The sequence below is a fragment of the Zalophus californianus genome, chromosome 17, assembly GCF_009762305.2.
Source record: "Zalophus californianus isolate mZalCal1 chromosome 17, mZalCal1.pri.v2, whole genome shotgun sequence".
NCBI classification, from domain to species: Eukaryota; Metazoa; Chordata; class Mammalia; order Carnivora; family Otariidae; genus Zalophus; species Zalophus californianus.
In genome coordinates, this window is record NC_045611.1 from 30,316,331 (window position 1) to 30,339,944 (window position 23,614).

A 23,614-nucleotide genomic window follows, 5' to 3' on the forward strand; every position below is an offset into this window, starting at 1 on the left:
TGGAGAAAAGAGGACTTAAACTAATCAAGATGTAAAGTTGTCTTTCAGTGATTAAAGAGTATTTAAAGAGTATTAAAGAAAAGACTTCCTTAACGTAGAATCCTAGTTTTTAACCTGGAGAAAAGGCCACAGATTCAACTGTGGTTAATTTTTTATATTTATCAGAGACTTTAAGTTTTATTTTCAGCCCTGAGAGAAAATGTAGTTACCTGGCTCCGGGCCTGTGGCTGAGTCCTATAACAACGCATAATATTCTGGAAGGACTTGTCTTCTTTTGTGACCTGGCGAAGAATAAGAGTATTCTGAGAGAGAAATTGACTTCAAAAATATTTTGAAGAGCTCTGTGAACCTACTCCCCAGTCAAACTGGTGAAAATCAGATAAACAGCCATTACAAGTCTCTGGAAATGGTCCAAAGGGCCTATACAAAATGAACTATTCAGGAAAACCTACTAAAATTCAGTAACAAGAGGGAGTAGGTGGTATCTGAACACAGACCTAGAATAAAAAAGTTCAGTTAACAAATGAAAAATTCACCAGAAGGACAAAACAGATCTGAACTGGCGAAGAAAGAAAGAATTAGCAAACTTGGGATAGACTGTGGAACCTGAAGAACACAGAAAAAGGAATGAAGAAAAATTAACAGAGCTTCTTCAGGGATCTGTGAACATCATTCAGCACACACAGAAGCAGAAAAAAATGATAAAGGCTGAAAGCTTCCCAAATTTATTTAAAAAATAGTAACCCACACATCCAGGAAGCTCTAAGAATTCCAAGTATAGGATAAATGCAGACATATAGTACAAATGCCAAAAACCAAAGGAAGAAACTCTTGAAAACATCAAGAGAACCCCAATAAAATAACAGGCAACTTCTCATCAGAAACTATAGAAGCTAAGAGGTGGTAGAACAACATATTCAAAGCGCTCAAAGTAAATAAGAAGTCAGTGTCCAACAAAGTTATCTTTCAAAAATGAAAAATAAATACAAAATAAAAACAGAATTTGCTATCACTTCTTGGCCTTTTGGCTAAGATCAAGTGTAAAAACAGAATTTGCTGCTAAAAGACCAATCTTAGAAGAAATACTAAAAGTTCAAACTAAAAGCAAGTGACCTCAGTAATTCAAATACACACAAAAAAAGAGCCCTGGTAAAGATAATTATATAACTGTAAAGACAGCATAAAATGTGTATTTATTTCTCCTTAACTGATTTAAAAAGCCATTGTATAAAACTATATATATATAATGTTTTATAGGGCCTAAAACATACAGAAATGTGATACATTTGCCAAAAACAGCAAAGAAGGAGGAACGCTGTATTGGGCTAAGGAAATGATTGCAGATGACAACTCAAAACCACAGGAACCAATAAAAAGAATCAAATGATAAGATTAAAATAACAAAAGATGTACATTGAATATATTTCTCTCAGCTCCTTTAAAAGTCATAGAATTGTAAAAGATCAATGCAATTGTTGGATTTATAACACTTATGGACGTAATATGTATCACAATACACCTCAAAAGATCAAAAGGAAACAGCTATATAGGACACTTCTTTATCTCACTGGAATTAGGTCAGTATAAATCTGAAGCTGATTTTGATATAGTTAAGATGCATATGTTGGGGTGGGGAAATTGGGGAGATGTTGGTCAAAGAGTACAAACTTCCAGTTATAAGATGAGTCAGTTTTAGGGATCTAACATCTAGCATTTGACTATAGTTAACAATACCATATTATATACTTGGAATGTGCTAAGAGAGTTTTCTTTAAGATTTTATTTATTTGACAGAGACAGCGAGAGAGGGAACACAAGCAGAGGGGAGCGGGGAAGGGAGAAGCAGGCTTCCCACGGAGCAGGGAGCCCGATGTGGGGCTCGATCCCAGGACCAAGCAGATGCTAATGACTGGGCCACCTAGGCGCCCCGTAGCAGTCAAGAGAGTTGATCTTAAATGTTCTTACCACATATAAGAACAACTGGATAGACTCCTACCTCCTAGCATGTATAAAAGTTAACTCAAAATGGATCCAAGACCTAAATGTAAGAGATTAACTATAAAACTCTTAGAAGAAAACAGATAAATATTCATGACCTTGGATTTGGCAATGTGTATTCTTAGATATGACAGCAAAAGTACAAGCAACAAAGAAAAAAGTTGACTTAATTAAAAACTATGGTTCAAATAACACTATCAAGTAAGTGCAAAAACACACAGAATGAGGGAAAATATTCGCAAATATCTGATGAAAGTTGCATCCAGAATGTATAAAGAACTACGGCCCAATTGCAAAAAAGCACAATCCAAATAAAAAAATGGGAAAAGGATTTAAACCAGTATTTCACCAAAGAAGATAAACAAATGACCAGTAAACAAATGACTGGGATGGCCAGAATCAAAAACTCAAAATACTAAAAGACACTCAACATCATTAGTCATTAGGGAAATATGTCAAAACCACCAGAATGTATCAATGAATACTCACTGGGATGACTATAATAAAAAACAGAAAAAGAAGCTGGCAAGGATGTAGAAAAATTAAAACTCTCTCATTCACTGCTGGTGGGAATGTAAAATGGTGCAGCTGCTGTGAAAAATAAGGCAAATTTCTCAAAAAATTAAACACAGAACTACCATATGACCCAGCAATTCTACTTTTGGGTATATACAAAAAAGAATGAAACTAAAAACTTGAAGAGATATTCATACATGCATGTTCATAGTAGCATTATTCACAATAGCTAAAAAGTGGAAGCTACCCAAGTGGGCATCAACGGATGAACGGATAAAATGTGGTATGTCCATACAATGGAAGCTCATTCAGCCTTAAAAAGGAAGAAAATTACAACTCATGCTACAACATGGATAAATCTTGAGGACATTATACTAACTGAAATAAACCAGTTATAAAAAGACAAATATTGTATGACTCCTAGAGGCACCTGGAATAGTCAAATTCATAGAGAAAGAAAGTACAATGGTGGGTGCCAGGAGCCAGTGGGAGGGGGAATGCAGAGAACCTACTTAGTAAAGTAAGTAGTTTTACTCTGCAAGGATGGAAATGTTTTGGAACAAGATAAAGATTGGGTATATAATATTGGGAACGTACTAAATACCACTGAATTGTTCACTTAAAAAATGGCTGATTTATGTTATGTGAATTTCACCTCAATAAGTTATTTTAGAAGACAATGTCTGATAATAAAAAGTGCTGATGAGGGGCTCCTGGGTGGCTCAGTCAGTTAAGGATCTGCCTTTGGCTCAGGCCATGATCCCAGGGTCCTGGGATTGAGCCCTGCATCAGGTTCCTTGCTCAGCGGGGAGCCTGCTTCTCCCTCTCCCTCTGCCTGCCACTCCCCCTGCTTGTGTTCTGTCAAATAAATAAGATCTTAAAAAAAAAAAAAAAAACTGCCGATGAAAAGGTGGAAAAATGAGGACCTTCATATACTGCTGGTGGAAGTACAAAATGGTGCAGGGACTTTGGAAAAATCCCGAAGTCTGGCAGTTCCTCAGCGGTTAAACACAGTATATGACCTTGCTAGCAATCCATTCTTGGGTACATACCAAAGAGAAATGAAAACATGTCCACACAAAAACTTGTACACAAATGTTCGCGACAGCATTATTCATAATAGCCAAAAACTGAAAATACCATCATCTGATGCATAAACAAAATATATATTCATACAATGGAATATTATGTTCTAAAATTTACTGTGGCGATGGTTGCACATATCTGTAAGTGTACTAAAATGTACTAAAATCCACGGAGTTGTACATTTTAAATAGTGAATTAGGGGGTGCCTGGGTGGCTCAGTTGGTTAAGTGTCCCAACTCTTGATCTCAGCTCAGGTCTTGATCTCAGGGTTGTGAGTTCAAGCCCCGCACTGGGCTCCATGCTGGGTGTGGGGCCAACTTAAAAATGAATGAATGAATGAATGGAGTGAATTATATCTCAATAAAACTGTTAAAAGTGTTCTGAGAGTACAGAAGTAGCATCTTTACTTTTTCCTTTTATATTCCAAATGGTACTCACCTTTGCCATCACATAAATGGCACACATCAACAACTGGTCCAGATGTCTGTCCATCATAAGTTCAGGACACTGAATTATGGAGAATTCAAAACAGGTCCAGATTTTTTTCCTCAGTTCATCTGAAATATCCAGTTTAGAGCAAAGATCCCGAAGGCGGACACCTGCCAAGTGGTAAACCTGGTAGATAAACAGAAACATTTCAAACTTTGTTTACCTAACACTTATATTTCCCAAGCTTCTGCTCTGGTAAGGGTATAGGAAAAATTACCTTTCTAAAGAAAAGCGATAAAGAGCTGGTCTTCCTGGGTCTGATACTACTGCTGGTTAAAGGTGGGCCTTGTTTCTGCTGGTGTCCACCTGGGGAAATCTGTTGAATGGCCACCTGACCAGGGACTTGCAAGGTTGTTCCTGTCACCTGTTGAGAGCTCAAACTTCCAGCCAGGGCCTGAGCACTCAGGGGCTGGATGGAGCCAGTCACAGCTTGTGCCTGCCCTCCAACATTGACCTGGACTGGGAAGAATGTTATCCCTCCATTTTCATTCGCAATACCTACAGTTTGTTTGGGAGAAAATGAAGAGGATGAAAGGTTCTCCAGGCATAGGTTTCCAATTTCCCCCCTCCCGGCCTCCTTCCCCACTCCACTCTTCTCTCATATCGTCATTCCAGCCAAATCTCAGGTGACTTTCCAACAAATGCCACCAAGAAAGAACTCAATATCCAACTTCCTTACCTTGTACAGGAATGGTCACTGTTTGTCCATTGTTGGCTGTGACAGTGGCTGTTGCCATGGTGACCAAAGTCTGTCCAGGAACTGGTGTGACAGGAACAGCATCTCCAGATACATTCTGCACAGGGACAGCATTGACGAGGGGTTGTGGGGGAATGCGCCCAGGTGTCCCTCCGTCAGAGGGGTTATCATTCTCAACAAACAGCCGCCTTCTGGTAGAGCTGGCTGTTGGGGAGCTGTATCTGTCATACAGTGTGGCTGGAGATGTTAGGCCTAGAGTCAACAACAACGACAACAAATCAAACAAACGGTTTAACTCAAGGAAACTCAGACCTAACTTCTGAATCCGAGCTCTTAAGTTCAAAACTAATCAGTGTCTGAAATACTTCGTAAACAAAAATTACAGGAGTCACACCATAGCTACATTCAACTAATGAAAACTCAACCAGACACTATTAACAGCAAAATTTAAACATAGGAATTTTTCTCTATTTGTTTCACAGTGCTCCCTACTTCATTCCAGCTTCTGCTAAATCAAACCAAACTCTGCCCTCAACTGCTACAGAACCTTGACGACTTAAGGGCAATTTAAAGAATTATTCTATTTTCCTACGATACTTTTGACCACATTCAATTTCTACCTAACACTCATGTACGATGTGATTTCACCGTAAAGCCACTACTCAACAAGGGGACTTGATATTACTATGATATCATCTGGGAGCACCGCGCCCCAGTTTTATTAGTTTTCATCTTTGTCTTTTTTCCACATACAGAAAATTACTAAAACTCAGTAATGTTCTTCAGCAAGAATGGATATATATGTTTTGGACTCAAGCTTAGTTTATTATAGTTTTTAAATTTTATTGAGATATAATTCACATACATTTTAATCACTTAAATTGTACAATTCAATGGTTTTGGTATATTACGTTATTAGTTTCTTTAATATAAATATATATAACATGTAATTTGCCGTTTTAACCATTTTTATGTGTACAGTTCAGTGGCATTAATTCCATTCACAATGTTGTGCAGCCATCACTGCTATTTCCAAAACTTCTTCATCACCATAAATAGAAACAAACTCTGTAAACTTCATGGCTCGGTCTGTTAAATATTCACAACAGTGGCTGACAGTGGCTGAATTTTCAAGCAGCATGTCCAACAACCCATCAGGTTTTTTAAATTAAAAAATGTATGTAGGGAGGTCATAAGGGGATTGACAGGAGCAGTCCTGACAGTCTATAGCTTAACGGTTAAATCTCTCAATGGTACAAAAGCCAATAAACTCACTAGATTTGTATTTGAAACAAAGCTGCAGTCGGAAAGAATGCATTATGATCGTTATCTTGTAAAGCATTAAGAGACCTTGAAATTGGAAAAGTGATGAATACAAAGAAAATGAAATTTAAAGTCAAGTTCTCATCCATAGACTAAGGAAGGAAAAACTACAGATACAGGACTGAGGAAGACCGGCTGTCAGATCTGTGGGTCTGAGGTGGACAAAAGCAGAAAAATAGTTAAGCCATTATGATACCTCTTCCAAGAAATCAGGACATTTTCATATAGATCACCCATATTTACTGAGTATGCACTGACATAAAGTGATTCCTGATTGTAAAACTGATCTTTCGTCTATAGCCAGTGCTTATCAATTACATAAAAGGTTGATCTAGAAACAATATCCTTCTAATGGCATCTAAGGATTTAGAACTCTCTGAATTTACAGAATCACTTTTTAAAAAGCAGTTTTGTCTCAGCTGTGTAAACTTAAACCTTGCACCTGGAAGATGTTACGAAGAGCTGCCTGATGGGGAGCCTGGCTGGCTCAGCCCATAGGGCATGACTCTTGATCTTGGGGTTCTGAGTTCGAACCCCATGATGGGCATAGAGATTACTTTTTTTAAAAAGCTGCCTGAATATAACCAGATGAATAGTGAAGCTTGTCTTTTCTGTGCTTCTTGGGCCAACACTGCTGTCATATTAACCAGGACAGCACAGCTCGACTGCCGAGAGTCAAAGCTGAACTCGCTCTGGCCATTTAGTACTTTTAACTCGCTTGGCTTGTCTATACCTAATTGCATCATAGAGCTCTGTAGCCCGGTGATGGGTGTTCAGGAGGGTACATATTACAATGAGCACTGGGTGTTATATGCAAATAATAAATCATGGAACACTACATCAAAAACTAATGAAGTACTGTATGGTGACTAACATAATAAAAAAAATTTAAAAGCTTTTCTGTTCTTTTTTCTTTTTTTTTAAGATTTATTTGAGAGAGAGCATGCACACATGAGCAGGGGAAGGGGCAGAGGGAGAGAAACTCAAGGGGACTCTATGCCAAGTGTGGAGCCCAACTCGGGGCTCAATCTCACAACCCCAAGATCATGACCTGAGGCGAAATCAAGAGTCGGACGTTCAATTAACTGAGCCACCCAGGTGCCCATCTTCTGATTTTAGAAGAAATACATAATCATCTTAAAAAGTTTATAGAAAGCCCCTGGAATTCTATCATCCAATAATAATTGTTCTTAATAGTCTGGTTTTCCCATTTCAGCCCTTCTGTATACTTATATATAAACATACACTTCAAATGTAAGAATCACATTAATATATAGCATTCTTTTTATAGTCACTTGTTATTACATGCATCTTCCTGTGTTCTTAAATATTCTTCAAAAGCATTACTTTTAATGATCCATGTGGTACTATAATGCACAAAATAGTTCTATATAAACTCTATTAACTTCACTTGTAGTTTTAGATAGAATTTCAATTCCCAGATATTAGGCTCCCAAATATTCCCCCTAGTATTTTAAACTTACTTCTTCCAAGTCCTCCAGTATCAGCACGAACTTCACTCACCCTTCTGGGAGTCAAAGGAGAGCCAGCAATACAAATATCTTCTGCTCTTTCCAGATTCTGAGGTGGCATAACCTATAAAGAATGATATACAGAGTGTCTTATTCAAAAAGGCATTTTCATTAGAAATACAGTCACAATCTAAGGCAAAAGAAAACTTGGCTCACCAGTTATTCAACCTAAATAAAATCAGCTGTCTTTTCCATTTTCATACTGAAGTTGAAAAAAAAAGTCTGGCAGGCTTAAAAAATTCAAAGCTACTAGCCGAATACTAAATATGAATCAGTCTACATTACTGATTTAGAGAATTAGAATACCAATCATTCTAATGTACAGAAACTTGACTAGAAAATTAAGAGAGAACACTGAATTCTTACTCTGGCACTGAAACCTTAGAGCAATCACACATTATTTCTGACTCATAGACTAAGGGGTTTCTTCTTAGATACAGGGGTGACTGTACCATATTAAACCCAACTGCCACCCTCCCACTTCCCATAACAAAGACACTAAATTTAACTGCTCTCAGTGAAACAAGAATATAAACAGACTAGTTACTGATGTACTTTTGTTATAGAAAGATGTTAAGGTATTTTCACAAACCTCTTCACAAGTAGGAACTCTGTTTTCATTGTCTCTAATTCTGTCCCAGAGTGGAGACTCTGGTTTCCATGCCAAATGATCCAAGATCTGTTCTTCAATCTGATTAAGGTGTTTAACCACCTCTCTACAAAGACCATCTTCTGCTCTAATGAATACTTCTATCACCTGAAATTAAAAAAAAAAATGCCCTGCTTTAATAATTATTTTTGTCACCAAATATTAAGTGTGAAGCAAAATGGGTAAATTTTGTTTTTACATATTTATAGATACAGCAGATAATTCATCAAAAATTACAAATCTAAATAACAGTACTGTTTTGAAACAGCTGGTCTTCCTCTATCTTTATAAATAACTATTATTTAAAATTCATGTAGGAATTATAGAAAATCTTTTGTATAATGGCATATTTTAAACATTTTTCAAAGAAAAAAGATGCCTTTTCTATTAAAGCTGAAAAATATTACTCTTACATTTCACATTTCACATTTAAAAACTCTAGGGGCACCTGGCTGGCTCAGTTAGCAGAGCATCTGACTCTTACTCTCAGGATTGTGAGTTCAAGCCCCACATTGGGTGTAGAGATTACTTAAAAAAATAATAAATACATAAGTAAATAAATAAAACAAAAAGTCTAAACATTCAATTCATGCCACTAAAAAAACTGATTTTTGACTACTGTATTAGAATTAAGATAAACCCATACACTAAATTGATATCAAGACAAAAACAATTACCACCAAATCATTGCCATCGCTCTGCACTTCTATATAACATGTGAAAGAGAATTTTTTTCTCCTGAAAGACACTTTCATTGTTATTTCCATAAAATAAAACAAGTTTGGGGCACCTGAGTGGCTCAGTCAGGTAAGCATCTGTCTCGATTTAAGCTCAGGTCTTGATCTCAGGGTCGTGAATTCAAGCCTGGTGTTGGGCTCCACGCTGGGTGTGGAGCCTACTTAATTCATTAAAATATAAAATTTAAAAAGGTTGTTATATAAGATTAGCTACTGATTTGTTTACTACTTTTTTTAAAGGCTTCCTAGCCAATAAAATGAAAGTATTCTAAAAGACTATAGCAGATAAAAGGAAGAATCAAATGAAGCTTTTACCCCAAATAGGTCTTTATACTATCTGAGAAGATAGTATATCTTCTCTATTTCTTCTCCCCAGAAAAAACTACTAAATATATTATTAAATATATTATTAAAAAGAGAAGAGATGTACTTAGGTAGCAAAATGAATTAGCCAGCTAACAACAGGAAGTTGGTTGCATCTACAGTTTCTTTATCAGTATCAGATTTTTAAAAATACCTTATAAAAATGATAAAGTGGCACATCAAATAGTTCAGTAATAAATGGAAAATTCCCAGGAGGCTTATAAGAAAAAGTGACGACCTCAAGGCAGCAGGCCAAAAGCGATCTATGGAATGCATCTTGTTCCAGAATGCCCTATAAAACAAAGTTATTAACATTTAGAAATATTAGCCTACTCTAACAAAGACATTTTCTACTTAGTAAAGTTAAATAAAAATATCAAAGGAAGTCTTATTTTCTGAGTTAGTGAGAAGTATGTGCTTACTTTCTTATAGAACTTTTCTTAGCGTAATAAGCCCATGTTTTAGCAAAACAAATATTACAACAATATAAAAGAACTTTCAAAAATCTTACATATTGTGAAATGTAGCTGATAAAAAATTATATCCCTAACAAAAATATACATACGCCCTGCTGCTTAGGGGAATAATAATGTGGAAAGAGGTTACAAAACAGTATTTACAGTTAGAGGCCACCGTCAGAAAAAAAGACAGCTGGAAGGCAGGTGACTGGCTAGATGGTCATGCGCCACAAGTGAACATACTTCTCTCAGGAGACATAATCGCATCCCCCCCTTTTTTTGGCTATTAATTTCTCAAATCTGTACATAAACATTTACTATTTTTCAATTAAAAAGTTACTTAGACACCAAAAACCTAGGCAACAGGAGAAAAAAACATAAATTGGGCTTCATCAAAATTAAAACCTTTTGTCTATCAAAGGACACTATCAATGAAGTAAAGACACAACCCACAGAATGGGAGAAAATGTTTGCAAATCATATATAAGGATAACTCCTACAACTTGACCAAAAAAAAAGGCAAACAATTATATACTGTTGATTATGAATAGTATCTTGAATACTATTCAGCCGTAAAAAGGCATGAAATTCTGACATGCTAAAACACAGATGAACCTTGAATACACCAGGCCAAGTGAAATACGCGGGACACAAAAGAACAAATACTATATGATTATACCTAGAACAGGTTAATTTGTGGAGACAGAAAGTAGAGTAGAGATTACCAGGAGCTCAAAGGAAGTGAGAATGGAGAGTCATTGCTTAATGGGTACAAACTTTCAGTTGGGGATGATGAAAAAGTTCTAAACATGGCTGGTGGTGAGGGTTGTACAACACCATGAATGTACTTAGTGCCACTGAATTGTACACTTAAAAATGCTTAAAATGGTTTTATGTTATGTATATTTTACTACAATAAAAAATTGTTTTAGTAAGTTTCTTGGGTGGGTATAAAGGTAGCCACTTATTATCAGCCATAAACTGCAACTGTTTTATATACCCTCCTGTATGTGTTTCAAAATTTAAAAATTTGTCTTAACAGCCTTTTAAATTCCTATACCCATAATTTCATGTATAAAAAAGAAATATAAATAGTTACATGAAATTAGAACAATTATCGGTCAGTTTTATAATTTTCTCTAAAATGTTATTTTAAAAAGCAGTTTTTAAAAATCATTTTTATGTCATTAAAAGTAAACACTTATTTCAAAATCAATTTATATTTCTTGACTAGTAAAATCTAGAAAAAATAATTTTCTTAGTCAAAGAGCAATGGCTGAATATTTATGTTAAAGTCCTATCTAGTCAATACTCGACTTATTCTTGCTATACAAGGGTTTGTTCAGGGAGTGTGCCGGTTAATAAGTCCATGCTTTCTAAAAACTCAATTTACCTTAAGTCTGAATGTTTCAGTCTTTGACTATGGAGTCTTACTGCCCACAGAAGCCGTGAGTTCTAGTACACGGCCTGCCACACTGAGAAACACTAAGAGAGGGACCAGAGGTGAAGACAGGAGTTTGCTCAGCTGCCAATCTTAATCCCTCAAAGCTATGGCTTTATCTTTGTTTGGTTTAGTCCAGGGTTTTGTATGGGTAGGGCTAAAAGGAAACTACATTTTATTGTGCTGACCAATACACTGGTGGTTTACTCACAGATAAATCCATGTCTCCCAGTCTTTTCTGTTCCTGTTCAATAACAGATTCTAATACTTTATAGTAAAGCATCTCTGCAAAACGAAAATGTTTGCTGGCAATTTCTGCACAAATAAAAGACAAGAGTCACATGCAAAGAACATATGGTAGAAAGTGAGTCTACCCCATTCCCTGCCCACAAAAGAAAATTTAAAAACCAACCAATTACTTCATATATATGCACTTCCTACAGCTGCTACACCAATCATTCCTAAGATTTCTTAATTTTCTTCATGGTAGCCACAGTAACACTAACATTTTTCTAAAATTGTGAAATGAAATTTTTTAAAAAAGATTTTATTTATTTATTTGACAGCGAGAGAGAGATGGAGCACAAGCAGGGGGAGCGGCAGGCAGAGAGAAAGGGAGAAGCAGACTCCCCGCTGAGCAAGGAGCCTGATGTGGGACCGGGGCCGAAGGTAGACATTTAACCAACTGAGCCACCCAGGCGCCCCTGTAAAATGAAATTTTCACTTAAAAACTGTAATAGCATTCCATTAAGAGTCACACTTTTTTTTAAGTTTGAACTGAGCAGCTCTATGCTGAGAGGTATATATAATTGGTTTACTATTCTACTCATACTTGGTTCTAATTCATGACATCAGACAACTTCTAGAACAGGTATGGGCATGAAACAGTTACATCTTCTGAACTTATTCTTAATATTTTGAAGAACCACTATACTCCGAAATTTAATAATATCCAGTCTACAAATGAAACTAAAGATTTTGCAAACAAAGTACCAGGCATCAGTCTACATTTTCTCTTATGGAGACAAGCCCAGAAACCACTTGGTTAACAGAAAAATTGGACATCCATATTGTAGCCCTCAATCTAAAGTCCTAAATCTATTCTTCATATTTCTGACTCACTTACCAAGAAAGGACTCTATGTAAACATCAAAGATGAGAACAAGACAGTATTAAGCCTTACCTTTAGAATTACTGAAATCCTCATCTGGCTGGCAATGCTGAGAATATATTTCATACATTTCTTTCAATCTGTTGGCAATGGCCTGTGTTGGATCTCTGGAACATGTCCTAAAAAAAAAAAAAAAAAGGTAAGAAATTATCCAACTTAAAGGTCTAACCCAGTTACAAAGTAATAAACTATTTACAACTCTGTAATTTTACTAACCTGTAAATATAAAATACTTTGAACAAAAACTGCACACTTCCCAAATTATTCTAGGGAATCCCATACCTCCTTATCAAAAGTGTTGGTATAACCATTTTGAGTGAAAAAAATATTTCTTGCGTGGAGCTGTACCTTTACTGCAGTTAAGTTTAGCCTTCTTGACTGGCCCCCACCTACCCTACACATCTGCAATCACTGGTAACAAACAAATTTGCCTTCAACTGTTTCCTCAGAGGGCAATACAACTCCCATTAGGAACTCCTGGAAGAAAACAGAATGAGGAGGTATATAAACTATACTACAGACTCATATAAACCATTACTGGCATTCTACATTTTTTCCTCCAAAATGAGGTTTATTTCATTTTTTTTTAAACCAGAAAGGCAATATATGTTAGATACAGAAGCATTATACAAATTATCATCACGTAGGCCTTTGTAACGTTTTCTTTTTTTTTTTTAAGGGATTCACACACCCTTTTAACTTGTTTTTAAGTATTTTTAAGGTTTAAAATTCCTAGTAGGAATTCCTGGTAGGAAAACATTATGTGAATGAATACCCAATAGCAAACCACTACAAAATGTTTGGGTTACACATGGGGCCGAGGGGTAGGGATTCTCTTCACAGCAGCCCAGCTTTTTCTCCATGAGGTCAGAGGTACACTGTATTACTGCAACATCCATTAGGTGATCTAAGTTGTTTTTCCTTCAGCAAGGGTCTTATTTGTCTGAAGGGCATTATGCTTGACCTCCAAATTTGACAATTTACTGATGAGATTCATAACTTTTGGGTTGCTCAGCTATTTGACACATTTACTGGGTTCTGGGCCACATTCCAGAAGGCCACCCATAACTTCTGGATCCTGCATGGCTGCAAGAACCTTTGGTCACTAAGAATTTCATTGAGCCCAGGGGCATCCCTTCCATTCCAGGCTTGCCCTCTGCCATTCCACGCATTCCCACAGGAAAGCCACCCAGAAAAGAGCTAGTCTGGGCTTCTGATCGTCATCTGGCTTCTTCCTCCCTCTGGGCTCCCTCATGTTCTTCCCAAACCTTCTTAACACTTTCTATTCTTTCTTTGATCTTTCACTCTTCTTTTTTACTCATACTTTCTTGATGTTCGGCAATTTTCTGGGCAGTTGGTTGAACTTCTTTCAGCATGTGCTAGCATCTTCATCATAATCCAGTTTACAAGCAAGGGCAAGATTATGTGCTGCTTCTTCCCAGTGGCCCAGAAGTCTGTGTGCTTTCCCTCGCCACTTGTAAGGCTGAGTTGAATCGGGATTTCTTTTTTTTTTAATTTTTTTATTGTTATGTTAATCACCATATATTACATCATTTGTTTTTGATGTAGTGTTCCATGATTCATTGTTTGTTCATAACACCCAGTGCTCCATGCAGAACGTGCCCTCTTTAATACCCATCACCAGGCTAACCCATCCCCCTACCCTCCTCCCCTCTAGAACCCTCAGTTTGTTTTTCAGAGTCCATCATCTCTCATCGTTCGTCTCCCCCTCTGACTTACTTTGGGATTTATTTCAATAGCTCTGTCACAGTCTTGGATGGCAGCATTTGGCTTCTGTAATTCGATGAAGACACCAGCTCTCTTGACATACAGAATGGCCAAGCAAGGATTCAGCTTGATGGCATCTGTGAACAAGTCAATGGCTTTCTGTAGTTCACTATCATTTAGGGCATCAATGGCAGCCACTTTTTTATCATTTGCCTGATCCATCATTTCCCCAGTCACCTCTACACTGTCATCTCCCATTTCTTCAGGGGCGTCAGTATCTGGTTCAATCACACCTTCACTGTCAATTTCTAGATCACTTTCCTTACTTGATGGTTCATTTGTCTTTATGTTTTCCTCTGCCTTCTTCTGTTTTTTCTTTCTTGATATTTTCTTCTGATTTAGTTTTATGAGTAGCAGGTAGTATTTTACCCTCCATGCTCTCCATCCACTCCTTCAGGAAGTGCATTTCCTCAGTGTGCAGAATGCTTGGATCCTGCTTACACATTTTCACAAAGGCCTGAAGCTCGCTCACTTTGTGGGGGTCCATGGTCCAGAGGTCATGGGAAGTGGTGGGCATAGCAGAGGTTGCGGCCCTGTCCAATTCCAGGTGCAGATGCTAGCTCAGCATGACTGTGTTGAAGCAACTATGTTTTTATCTTGATCATAGATATACATATTCATTGTAAAAGCTTAGCAAGTTTAGAAAATTATAAAGAAAATAAAAATCAGTTATAATCCGGCTAGAGTTAGCTACTGAATATCATATACAAGCAGAATTTTATTTATGAACACACACAGGTACCTTTCAGAAAATAGGACTCTTTGGTTTTACCTAATATTTACTGGTAATATTTAACCCCACTAATGGTGTTTAAGATTAAAGAAGCTGCTACACCTGGTTAGAGATTCTAAAGAGATCTGTAAGATATAAAGACTAAGTCAGTCTTCTAAAATGTATTTATAAAATGCTTCTCTATTCTATGTAAACAAGGTCTGAGAAACACGACTTAGGAAGAGGCCATACAGACATAGCCTACTGGATATTAATCACAAGTTTATAAATAAAGCAGACTTCATGGTTTAATAAGTCCAGCTGTGAATAAGAAATTACTAAAGTATGTATACTGGGCCTTCTTACACTATACCACCAGAAACAAAATGGGCTCCTATAGGGTCTGTGTCATCAAATCCTATACTTTTTAGAACTAGGAAGGGCCCTGGAGGTAATTCGTTGAAATAAATTTGCAAAAACTATGCACAAGTCATGAGATTCAGTTTATTATGCTTTTCGCTAAAGCTCAATGATATTCCCACCAGTCTTAGGCAGATCAAAGGACTGAAGGCAGTTAACTTCATTTTCAGGGTAAGGGTATTCTCTAGAGCTTACAGAAGTTACAGTGGTTTGACATTAGTTATGAATATTAAGTGTTTATCTTTCCAAATCTGACCCACCCCTCAGAAATTTGCTCAAGTCCAATCCTCTTCATGGAGTCCTTTGACAACTCCCATCTTTATTGATCCCTCTTTCCCTGAAATCTTACGATAGAACAGTTGGTAACAGTGTGGTGCTTTAATCTACAGTGTATAGTGTTGTTAGTTACTGTCTCCCATACTACATAAAAGAAATCTGAGTGCTATAGGACTGAATATTTGTGCTCCCCCTCCAGCTTCTCATGTTGAAACCTAATCCCCCAATGTGATGGTCTTTGGCAGTGGGGCCTTTGGGAGTGATTAGGTCATGACAGTGGAGCCCTCATGAATGGGATTAGTGCGCTTATAAAAGAGGCCCTAGAGAGTTCCCGTGCCTCCTCACACCATGTGAGGTCAGCAAAAAGACCAGGAAGCAGTTCTCACCAGACACTGCATCTTGGCACCTTGATACTGTTGTTTGTAAGTCACCCAGTCTATGGTCTTCTGTGATAACAGCTGGAACACACTAAGATACTGAGGAAAAATGATCACCTTCTATTCCTACGTCCCATATTACTTATGCCCTCCACAGACTAACAGCAGGGTCTGAGCATGCAACTGGTATACGATTAATAATGAGTGAATTAAGGCACTAAAAGTTAAAAAATTAAAATAGAAAATGGTCAACAATCAAATCTTAGAAGGCAAGAAGGGCTCAAACTAACCTCAGAATCTGTTCCAGTTTCTCACTTGGTGCATTCCTGAGGCCTGTTAGTATGGCGTGAAGACGGCTCAAGCTGTGTGCTGCCGTAGACACTGGGGTCACACAAGGGCTGTTATCCTTCATGTACCTCACACCGGTAAGTGGTGTGGAGATTCTAAGTGCTTTAGACTAAATTGGGGGGGGAGGGCAGAGAGAACATTATTTTAGGTCAGAATGACTTTAATTACTTCACAAATGAGAATTTAAACCAATCAGACTTTATCAATAAATTTTAATGATTCAAATATCACTATTCTTGGAATTTACACATAATAACGCCACTAGGAGCTACCACCCTCCATGTGAAGATGTGTGAAAGGACAATTTGTATTTTAGCCAACTAGGAAGTTTGTCTATTAAAAGTTAAACCTTTAAGGAGCTCCTGAGTGGCTCAGTCAGTTAAGCATCTGCCTTCGTTCGGCTCAGGTCATGATCCCAGGGTCCTGGGGATCAAGTCCCACATGGGGCTCCCTGCTCAGCGGGGAATCTGCTTCTCCCTCTGCCTCTGCCTCTCCCCCTGTCCTTCTCACTCACTAATAAATAAATAAAATCTTAAAAAAAAAAAAAGTTAAACCTTTAAGATAAGGCATAGTTCCCTAGTATCCCTACTTCAAACCTAAGCCAAAAGGCACAAATAAGCAATAAACTATTAAGAATATCCCTGAGAAACAGAATTTCACAGCTCCCATCTATTACTTTTTTCTGACTACTCACAGATTGACAAAAGAAAGCGGTGAATTAAACCTGGCCCAGATGAATTCCATGATTTAACAAAAGCCCATCTAAATCAACAAATTTGCTTCAGAGAGATGGGACACAGCAACACTCCTGGACAAAAAAACAGCCTGACACAGAACAAACAGCTTTCTTCAGCCTTCCTGCCCCTCCTTTACCTTCCGTTACAGGAATCTATCTCTCTTTCCCCCCTAAAGGAGACGGACCTTCAGGGAAGTACATTTAAGTCAACATTCTTGCATATAAATATGAAAAATATATGACTTCATGTCTGAGAATTTAAGCATGAATACATATGCTAGTGAAACATCCTTTCTATTTTTTCTAATAAACTCTGAAAGGCTAAGATAGCTTAAGAGTGTTTTTCAATATTCAGGAAAAACTATGTTTCCCTATGTAGTAAGTATATTTATTCTAGAAGTACTTGTAAAAACACCTAGCAAAATCTTCACCCAGCAAAACAACTACTCAAGTTTAATGCGATATAGATAAGCACAGAAGATCACCATACACATCGAAATCTATATGCTTCCTCTGTGACTTAAACAGGATAGTGCCAAGACTTCCACTTGGTTTCAAAGAAATTAATTCTATAATTTTTTTAGATTGGTAAGATGACCTGGGTAGGTTAAGGACATTCAGAAGGCTCCTCCCTGCTCTACCCAGCTTTTCCTGGAGCCAGCTTCCTTCCTGCATGCGGACCAGTGCTGCGCTGGGAGGGGACAGCTTGCACACACACAGGAAAGCAAGAACAGCCAGCTGCGTCTCACACCACCCACAGGGAGCAGTGCTTCTGCAGAGGGAACAAGGCAGGACTCCCACCAACAGCCTTGTGCCCACAGTCCTCCAGGTCAGCGTGCAGTTTCTTGGTAGTACTGTTCAGTTCTTGGCTTAAGGCTTCCCGTGCATTCTGATCAAGGAGCCTTTCTTTGACTCAGGTATAAATACTGAGATTTTTAAATATCAGGACATTCCTTCTCCAAGTAAAGACTTCTAAGTTTTTGCAGTGCCCCAGAGCTTTGCATAACAAACGATTCTTTCTCTTTTCCTATCTTTGTATCTAATTGACTTACTGTCAGACAAACAATCCTTTCTACCTACCCACTTACCTTAAGACAGTGACAAATACTAAGAGGAACACTAATTGCAGAGTAAGAGGGAAAGGAAGTGCTGAAGGCTGGGGAGGAAGTTGGTGGTTAGTATTCTGTACAGTGGTCAGTCTATCAGAGACCTGAATGAAGTGAGGAAGTCAACCACATGAATAGCTCGAAGAAACATGTTCTAGGCAGAGGAAACAGCAAGAGCGCAGGCTTTGAGTTGGGGTATGCTCAGCATATCTGAGGACCTTAGAGGCCTTCGTAAGGACTTCAGCTTTCACACCATTTATGCAACTGGAGTCATCACTGTCTTCTTTCTCTCACACCCCGGATCCAAGCCCTCAGGCAGTCCTGTGGGTGCCATCTCCACAATACGGCCCCAGTACAACCACTGCTCTGGTCCAAACCACCGTGAGCTATCACCAGAACTACTGCAACAGCCTCTTAATTCCCTTCTTCCACCTTGCCCCCTGAAGCACCTCCTCATGAGACCTTTAAAAATGTCAATCAGGCTGATCCAGTCACTGTTTTCCATAACAGTGGAAAACTGTTTCACACATCTTCACATGGACGGTGGTAGCTCCTAATGGCTTTCCTCCCAATCAGAGGAAAGGCAAAAATTCTTACTACAGCTGCCAACGCCGGATATGGAACTCCTGACCCTCATGTCCGCCCGCCGCTCACTCTTTAATCATTCTTTCACTCACTCACTCACTCTATTCCTACCACACAGCATTCCCGCGATTCCTCCAAAAAGCCAACCATGCTCCCGCAGCAAGGCTTGGCCCATGCTGTTCTCTGGGCTTGCAGAACACATTTCTCAGCTCTTCACATGACTCGCTTCCTCACTTACTTCACATCTCTGTTGGTGTTACCTCCTCAGAGATGCCTTTCCCCACAGCCCTGTGTCTAGCAGCCCAAGGCCCACCCTTTCTCCCTCCTCCCCAGTACTCTGTACTACTACTCTGTTTTACTTTTCTTCATATATCATCATCTGATGTCCTGTATATTTACTTGTTTGGTTATCTACCTCTCCACATTAGAATATAAAACAGGATATTCATGGCTGTTTTGTCCACTGATGTATCCCCAGTGTCCAGGACACTATCTGGCATAAATACCTTTAGAGTATTTGTTGAATGAATAAGCAAACCAGTCTTAAGTTTGATCTTACAGGTGAATTACCCCTTGGAATTATCCACACTGCCTCTGGAGGCACTTGTCAAAAGCTGTATATTTTCTTTGAACATCATACAACAGAATTGGGAAACTCTTAGTCTCCATCACCCTAAGTGTATGCAAGAAATAACACCATGATCCTGAAACTCAGTTTAACAGAATTTTCCTAAAGACTACAGATTCTCGGGCGCCTGGGTGGCTCAGATGGTTAAGCGTCTGCCTTCGGCTCAGGTCATGATCCCAGGGTCCTGGGATCGAGTCCCGCATCGGGCTCCCTGCTCCTTGGGAGCCTGCTTCTCCCTCTGCCCCTCTCTTTCTCTCTCTCTCTCTCTCATGAACAAATAAATAAAATCTTAAAAAAAAAAAAAAAAACTACATTTTCTCAGTTTCTCTAGTGTCTAGATGAAGGCACCCTTCAGGTCAACTGACATTTTCTGTGTCTACCATGTTCAATAAATAAAGACTGCATATTACTGGCCCATTTTTTCAAAACCAACAGCTATCAGCATGATACATTCATTTAAATTTATATTAAATGCTCTCTCAGATCTACCCCAAAACTTTGAAAGCTGATGTTAACAAAAATTAAATCAGTAAACACAGACAACCTTTTCAGTTAAGTATGACAAGCATTTTCTTTTTCATACTGGAAGAAGTACAACATGTGCGCGCGCACACACACACACAATTACCCACGTAAAATGGAACGTCTGGCACGTCTGCTCCTGCACTTCGGCTCTCCTGGCCCCGGCCAGCTCACCTTGTCGAAGTGCTGCTGCAAGATGTTTTTCATCTGCACCCTTTCAGCAGTCTCTGTTCCTGAACCAGAATTCAGACACCTGGAGAGAGTCCCAATTTCCTCTTCAGCATCTTCTCCAAGAAATATCCTTTCATCTAAATTCCCAACAGATAAAACATACTCCTCATAGGCCTTATTGATGGCTTTACTAGAGGGCGGGAAAGAAAGCAAAATAAACAACATATACACTCACAGAACTGCCATTTCAATTCATGTTTTAGGCCACTTAGTTATTTCATTTTTTTAATTTACTAAAAAGTTCTAATAATTTTGTGCAAGCTAAACTGCAGACCACTGCTAATTATAAAAACCGAGGTGTATGAAACACAAGCTTGCTACAGTAAGCCACTCCACCGTACAGTAGGTGTATTTTGCGGACAGTGTTTCAGGGTGGGTGCCCTGTACCAGCCTGCCGGGCAGGTGCAGCTTCTAGTGACATGCTGAGTTATCTTCCCTAGCTGCTCTAGGCATCTGTGAAGACTTCACTACTTCCACATCATCGTTTTTAACCTATATAGTTCCAAAAGAATTTCTTTATCTCAAAAATTACGATCCAAAAGCTTAACTATTAAAGCTTTAAAGAACAGCCACACAATTTGCAATAAATTTAAAACCATGTGCTTAGAGTAACAGTCGATGGAATTTTTCACTGCTTTCCTATGTTCTCCCACAAAACATATTCTGTATTTCCAGGGTACAAACAATAAAAACAGTAAACTCTGAGGTTTTCTAAGTATGCAATTTAAAATATTAAAACAGTTTGATAACAGAAGTACTCACAAACTCTCTCCAAAATTCCCCGGCTCTAAAAACCCCGTAAGATTTTCTTCTTTTCCCTTAAGGAGCTATGATGAAAGAAAAGATCCTTAAGTCAGCATATTAAAACAAATCTTTACCCAGAAAATATTTTCACATTACTTCTTTACTACTTACAAACCTTTTTTTCATAAAGTTTCCTAATATAGGGTTTCCAGAAATGTTCTTTTATTCCCTTTGCTTCCAAAACTAGGCCATCATGTAAGGAACAGAGTTTCTCAATGACACAAGGTGGGTCAGAGGAAGGTTTAGAATCCTTAGCATGAAAATCTTCAGACAGGCCTACAATGAGTAAAATCACAGAAGAGAGAGGTCAGGTAATATTCAATAAGTCAAATCGTAATAAATGAAAATAAAGTCTAATCAGCACGTGAGTTAGCATATAAGTATACAGGAAACAGTATATAAGGGCCTAATTTGACTCTAAATTTACCTCAAAAATAGCAAATAGACAAAAGAAAACTTAGGCAGTAATCTCTTCAACATCATCCTTGGCAACATATTTATGGATATGTCTCCTCAGGCAAGGGAAACAAAAACAAAAATCAACTATTGAGACAACACCAAAATAAAAGCTTCTGCGCAGCAAAGGAAACCATCAACAAAACAAAAAGGCAACCTAGTGAATGGGAGAAGAAATCTGCAAATGATTTATCCAGTAAGGAGTTAATATCCAAAATATATAAAGAAGTCATACAACTCAACACCAAAAAACCAAACAATCCGATTCAAAAATGGGCAGAGGACCTCAATAAACATTTTTCAAAAGAAGAGATCCAGACGGCTAACAGACACATGAAAAGATGCTCAGTATCACTCATCATCAGGGAAATGCAAATCAAAACCACAATGAGATACCACCTGTGTCACACCAGTCAGAATGGCTAGTATCAAAATGGCAAGAAATAACAAGCATTGGCAAGGATGTGCTGGTCTGTGGCGAGCCTCAGAAACCAGTCTCTGTTCTGTAGGATGGCGTTTGTCAAGTTGTCAAGAATAAGGCTTGCATCAGGAGATACCAGGTGAAATTTAGAAGGTGAGAGGGTAAGACTGATAACTATGTTCAGAAATGTTTGGTAATTCAGATTAAAAATACAGGATGATGGTCCACGTAACCAACAGAGAGATCATTTGTCAGACTGCTCATGCCCATATAGAAGGAGATATGATTGTGTGTGCAGCTCACGCTCATGAACTCACAAAGTATGGTGTGAAGGCTGGCCTGACAAATTATGCTGCAGCATATTGTATGGACCTGCTGCTGGTCTGTAGGCTCCTCAACAGGTTTGGCAGGGACAAGATCTGTGAAGGCCAAGTGGAAATGATTAGAGATGAATGCAATGTGGAAAGCACTGGTGATCAACCTGGTGCCTTCACCTGCTATTGGGATGCAGGGCTGCCCAGAACTACTACTGGACATAAAGTTTTGGGGGCCCTCAAGGGAGCTATGGATGGAGGCTTGTCTGTCACTCACAGTACCAAACAATTCCTTGGTTATGATTTGGAAAGCAAGGAAGTCAATGCAGAAGAAGATCGGAAGCATGTCATGGGTCAGAACGTTGCAGATTATATGTGTTACCTAATGGAAGAAGATGAAGATGCTTACAAGGAACAATTCTGTCAATACATAAAGAACAAAGTATCTCTAGACATGGTGAAGGAGATGTATAAGAAAGCTCTCGCTACTACCTGAGAGAAACCAGTCTATGAGAAGAAGCCTAAGAAAGAAGTTAAAAAGAAGAGGTGGAACCATCCCAAAAAACTGTCTCTTACCCAGAAGAAAGATTAGGGAGCTCAGAAGAAGGCAAGCTTCCTTAGAGCTCAGGAACAGGCTGCTGAAAGCTAATAAACCAAACCACAATTCCTATGAAGATTTTTCAGATAAAGACAATAAAAAAACTTATTCACCAAGCAGCTGACATACATACATACATACATACATACATACATACATAAATAAATAAATAAAAATAAGCAGTCATGGAGACAAAAAGTACAACATAAAGAATATAGTCAGTAATATCGTAATAACATTGTATGGTGATAGATGGTGACTACAGTTACCATGGTGAGTGCTGGGTGATGTATAGAATTGCTGAATCACTATATTGTACACTTGAAACTAATATGACATTGTATGTTAATTATACTTAAACAAAAATAAATATAAATAGAAGTAAAGTGTATCACTACTCAAAAGATTTTAGTTATTCAATTATTTATCTGGAGACACTTAAAAAAAAGAAACAATTTTAGTATATTGTAAGATCTAAAAAACATAAAAATAAAATATAACTTTGCAAATAAGTCTGACATTCAAATAAAAATATGACTTTGAAAAACATTACTATTCAAAGTATATATAGTTTATAAGCTTTCATTTCATTATATTGGAAGCATTTAACATATTGATTTACAGCTTATTCTTGCCCTAGATTCAGTATAAGAAAAACTAAATAAGAGTGGAAAAATGAAAAGCAGCCACTATATGGAAACATAAATTTGAGGGAGTTAGAAAGGAAAGGAGAGAAAAAAACATTAAATGAAAAACATTAAATATACCAAAGCAGGAGCAACTAGGTAACTAACTTCCTAACTTTAAAAATCTACCTTGAGAGTTGGACAAG

The 23,614-nt window shown here is 37.9% G+C and overlaps 1 protein-coding gene and 1 pseudogene across 3 annotated transcripts in view; one reads left to right on the plus strand and one right to left on the minus strand.

Moving 5' to 3' along the window:
• RBL2 (RB transcriptional corepressor like 2) overlaps positions 1 to 23,614 on the minus strand; it is a 49,382-nt gene that overhangs the window by 12,062 nt on the left and 13,706 nt on the right. For 2 of the 3 annotated variants that reach the window (XM_027617205.2, XM_027617207.2), the window contains exons 6-18: positions 21,109 to 21,269; positions 20,952 to 21,016; positions 20,133 to 20,319; positions 16,324 to 16,490; positions 12,473 to 12,579; positions 11,501 to 11,604; positions 9,545 to 9,682; positions 8,234 to 8,398; positions 7,594 to 7,705; positions 4,769 to 5,038; positions 4,307 to 4,587; positions 4,039 to 4,215; positions 210 to 281 (exon numbers count right to left, since the gene is read on the minus strand). In XM_027617205.2, the coding sequence (XP_027473006.2) occupies positions 210 to 281; positions 4,039 to 4,215; positions 4,307 to 4,587; positions 4,769 to 5,038; positions 7,594 to 7,705; positions 8,234 to 8,398; positions 9,545 to 9,682; positions 11,501 to 11,604; positions 12,473 to 12,579; positions 16,324 to 16,490; positions 20,133 to 20,319; positions 20,952 to 21,016; positions 21,109 to 21,269 (2,006 nt within the window). The remainder of the gene's footprint in view (positions 1 to 209; positions 282 to 4,038; positions 4,216 to 4,306; positions 4,588 to 4,768; positions 5,039 to 7,593; positions 7,706 to 8,233; positions 8,399 to 9,544; positions 9,683 to 11,500; positions 11,605 to 12,472; positions 12,580 to 16,323; positions 16,491 to 20,132; positions 20,320 to 20,951; positions 21,017 to 21,108; positions 21,270 to 23,614) is intronic. The other variant, XM_027617206.2, reaches the window with a different exon arrangement.
• Positions 21,977 to 22,833, plus strand: LOC118356419 (annotated as a pseudogene).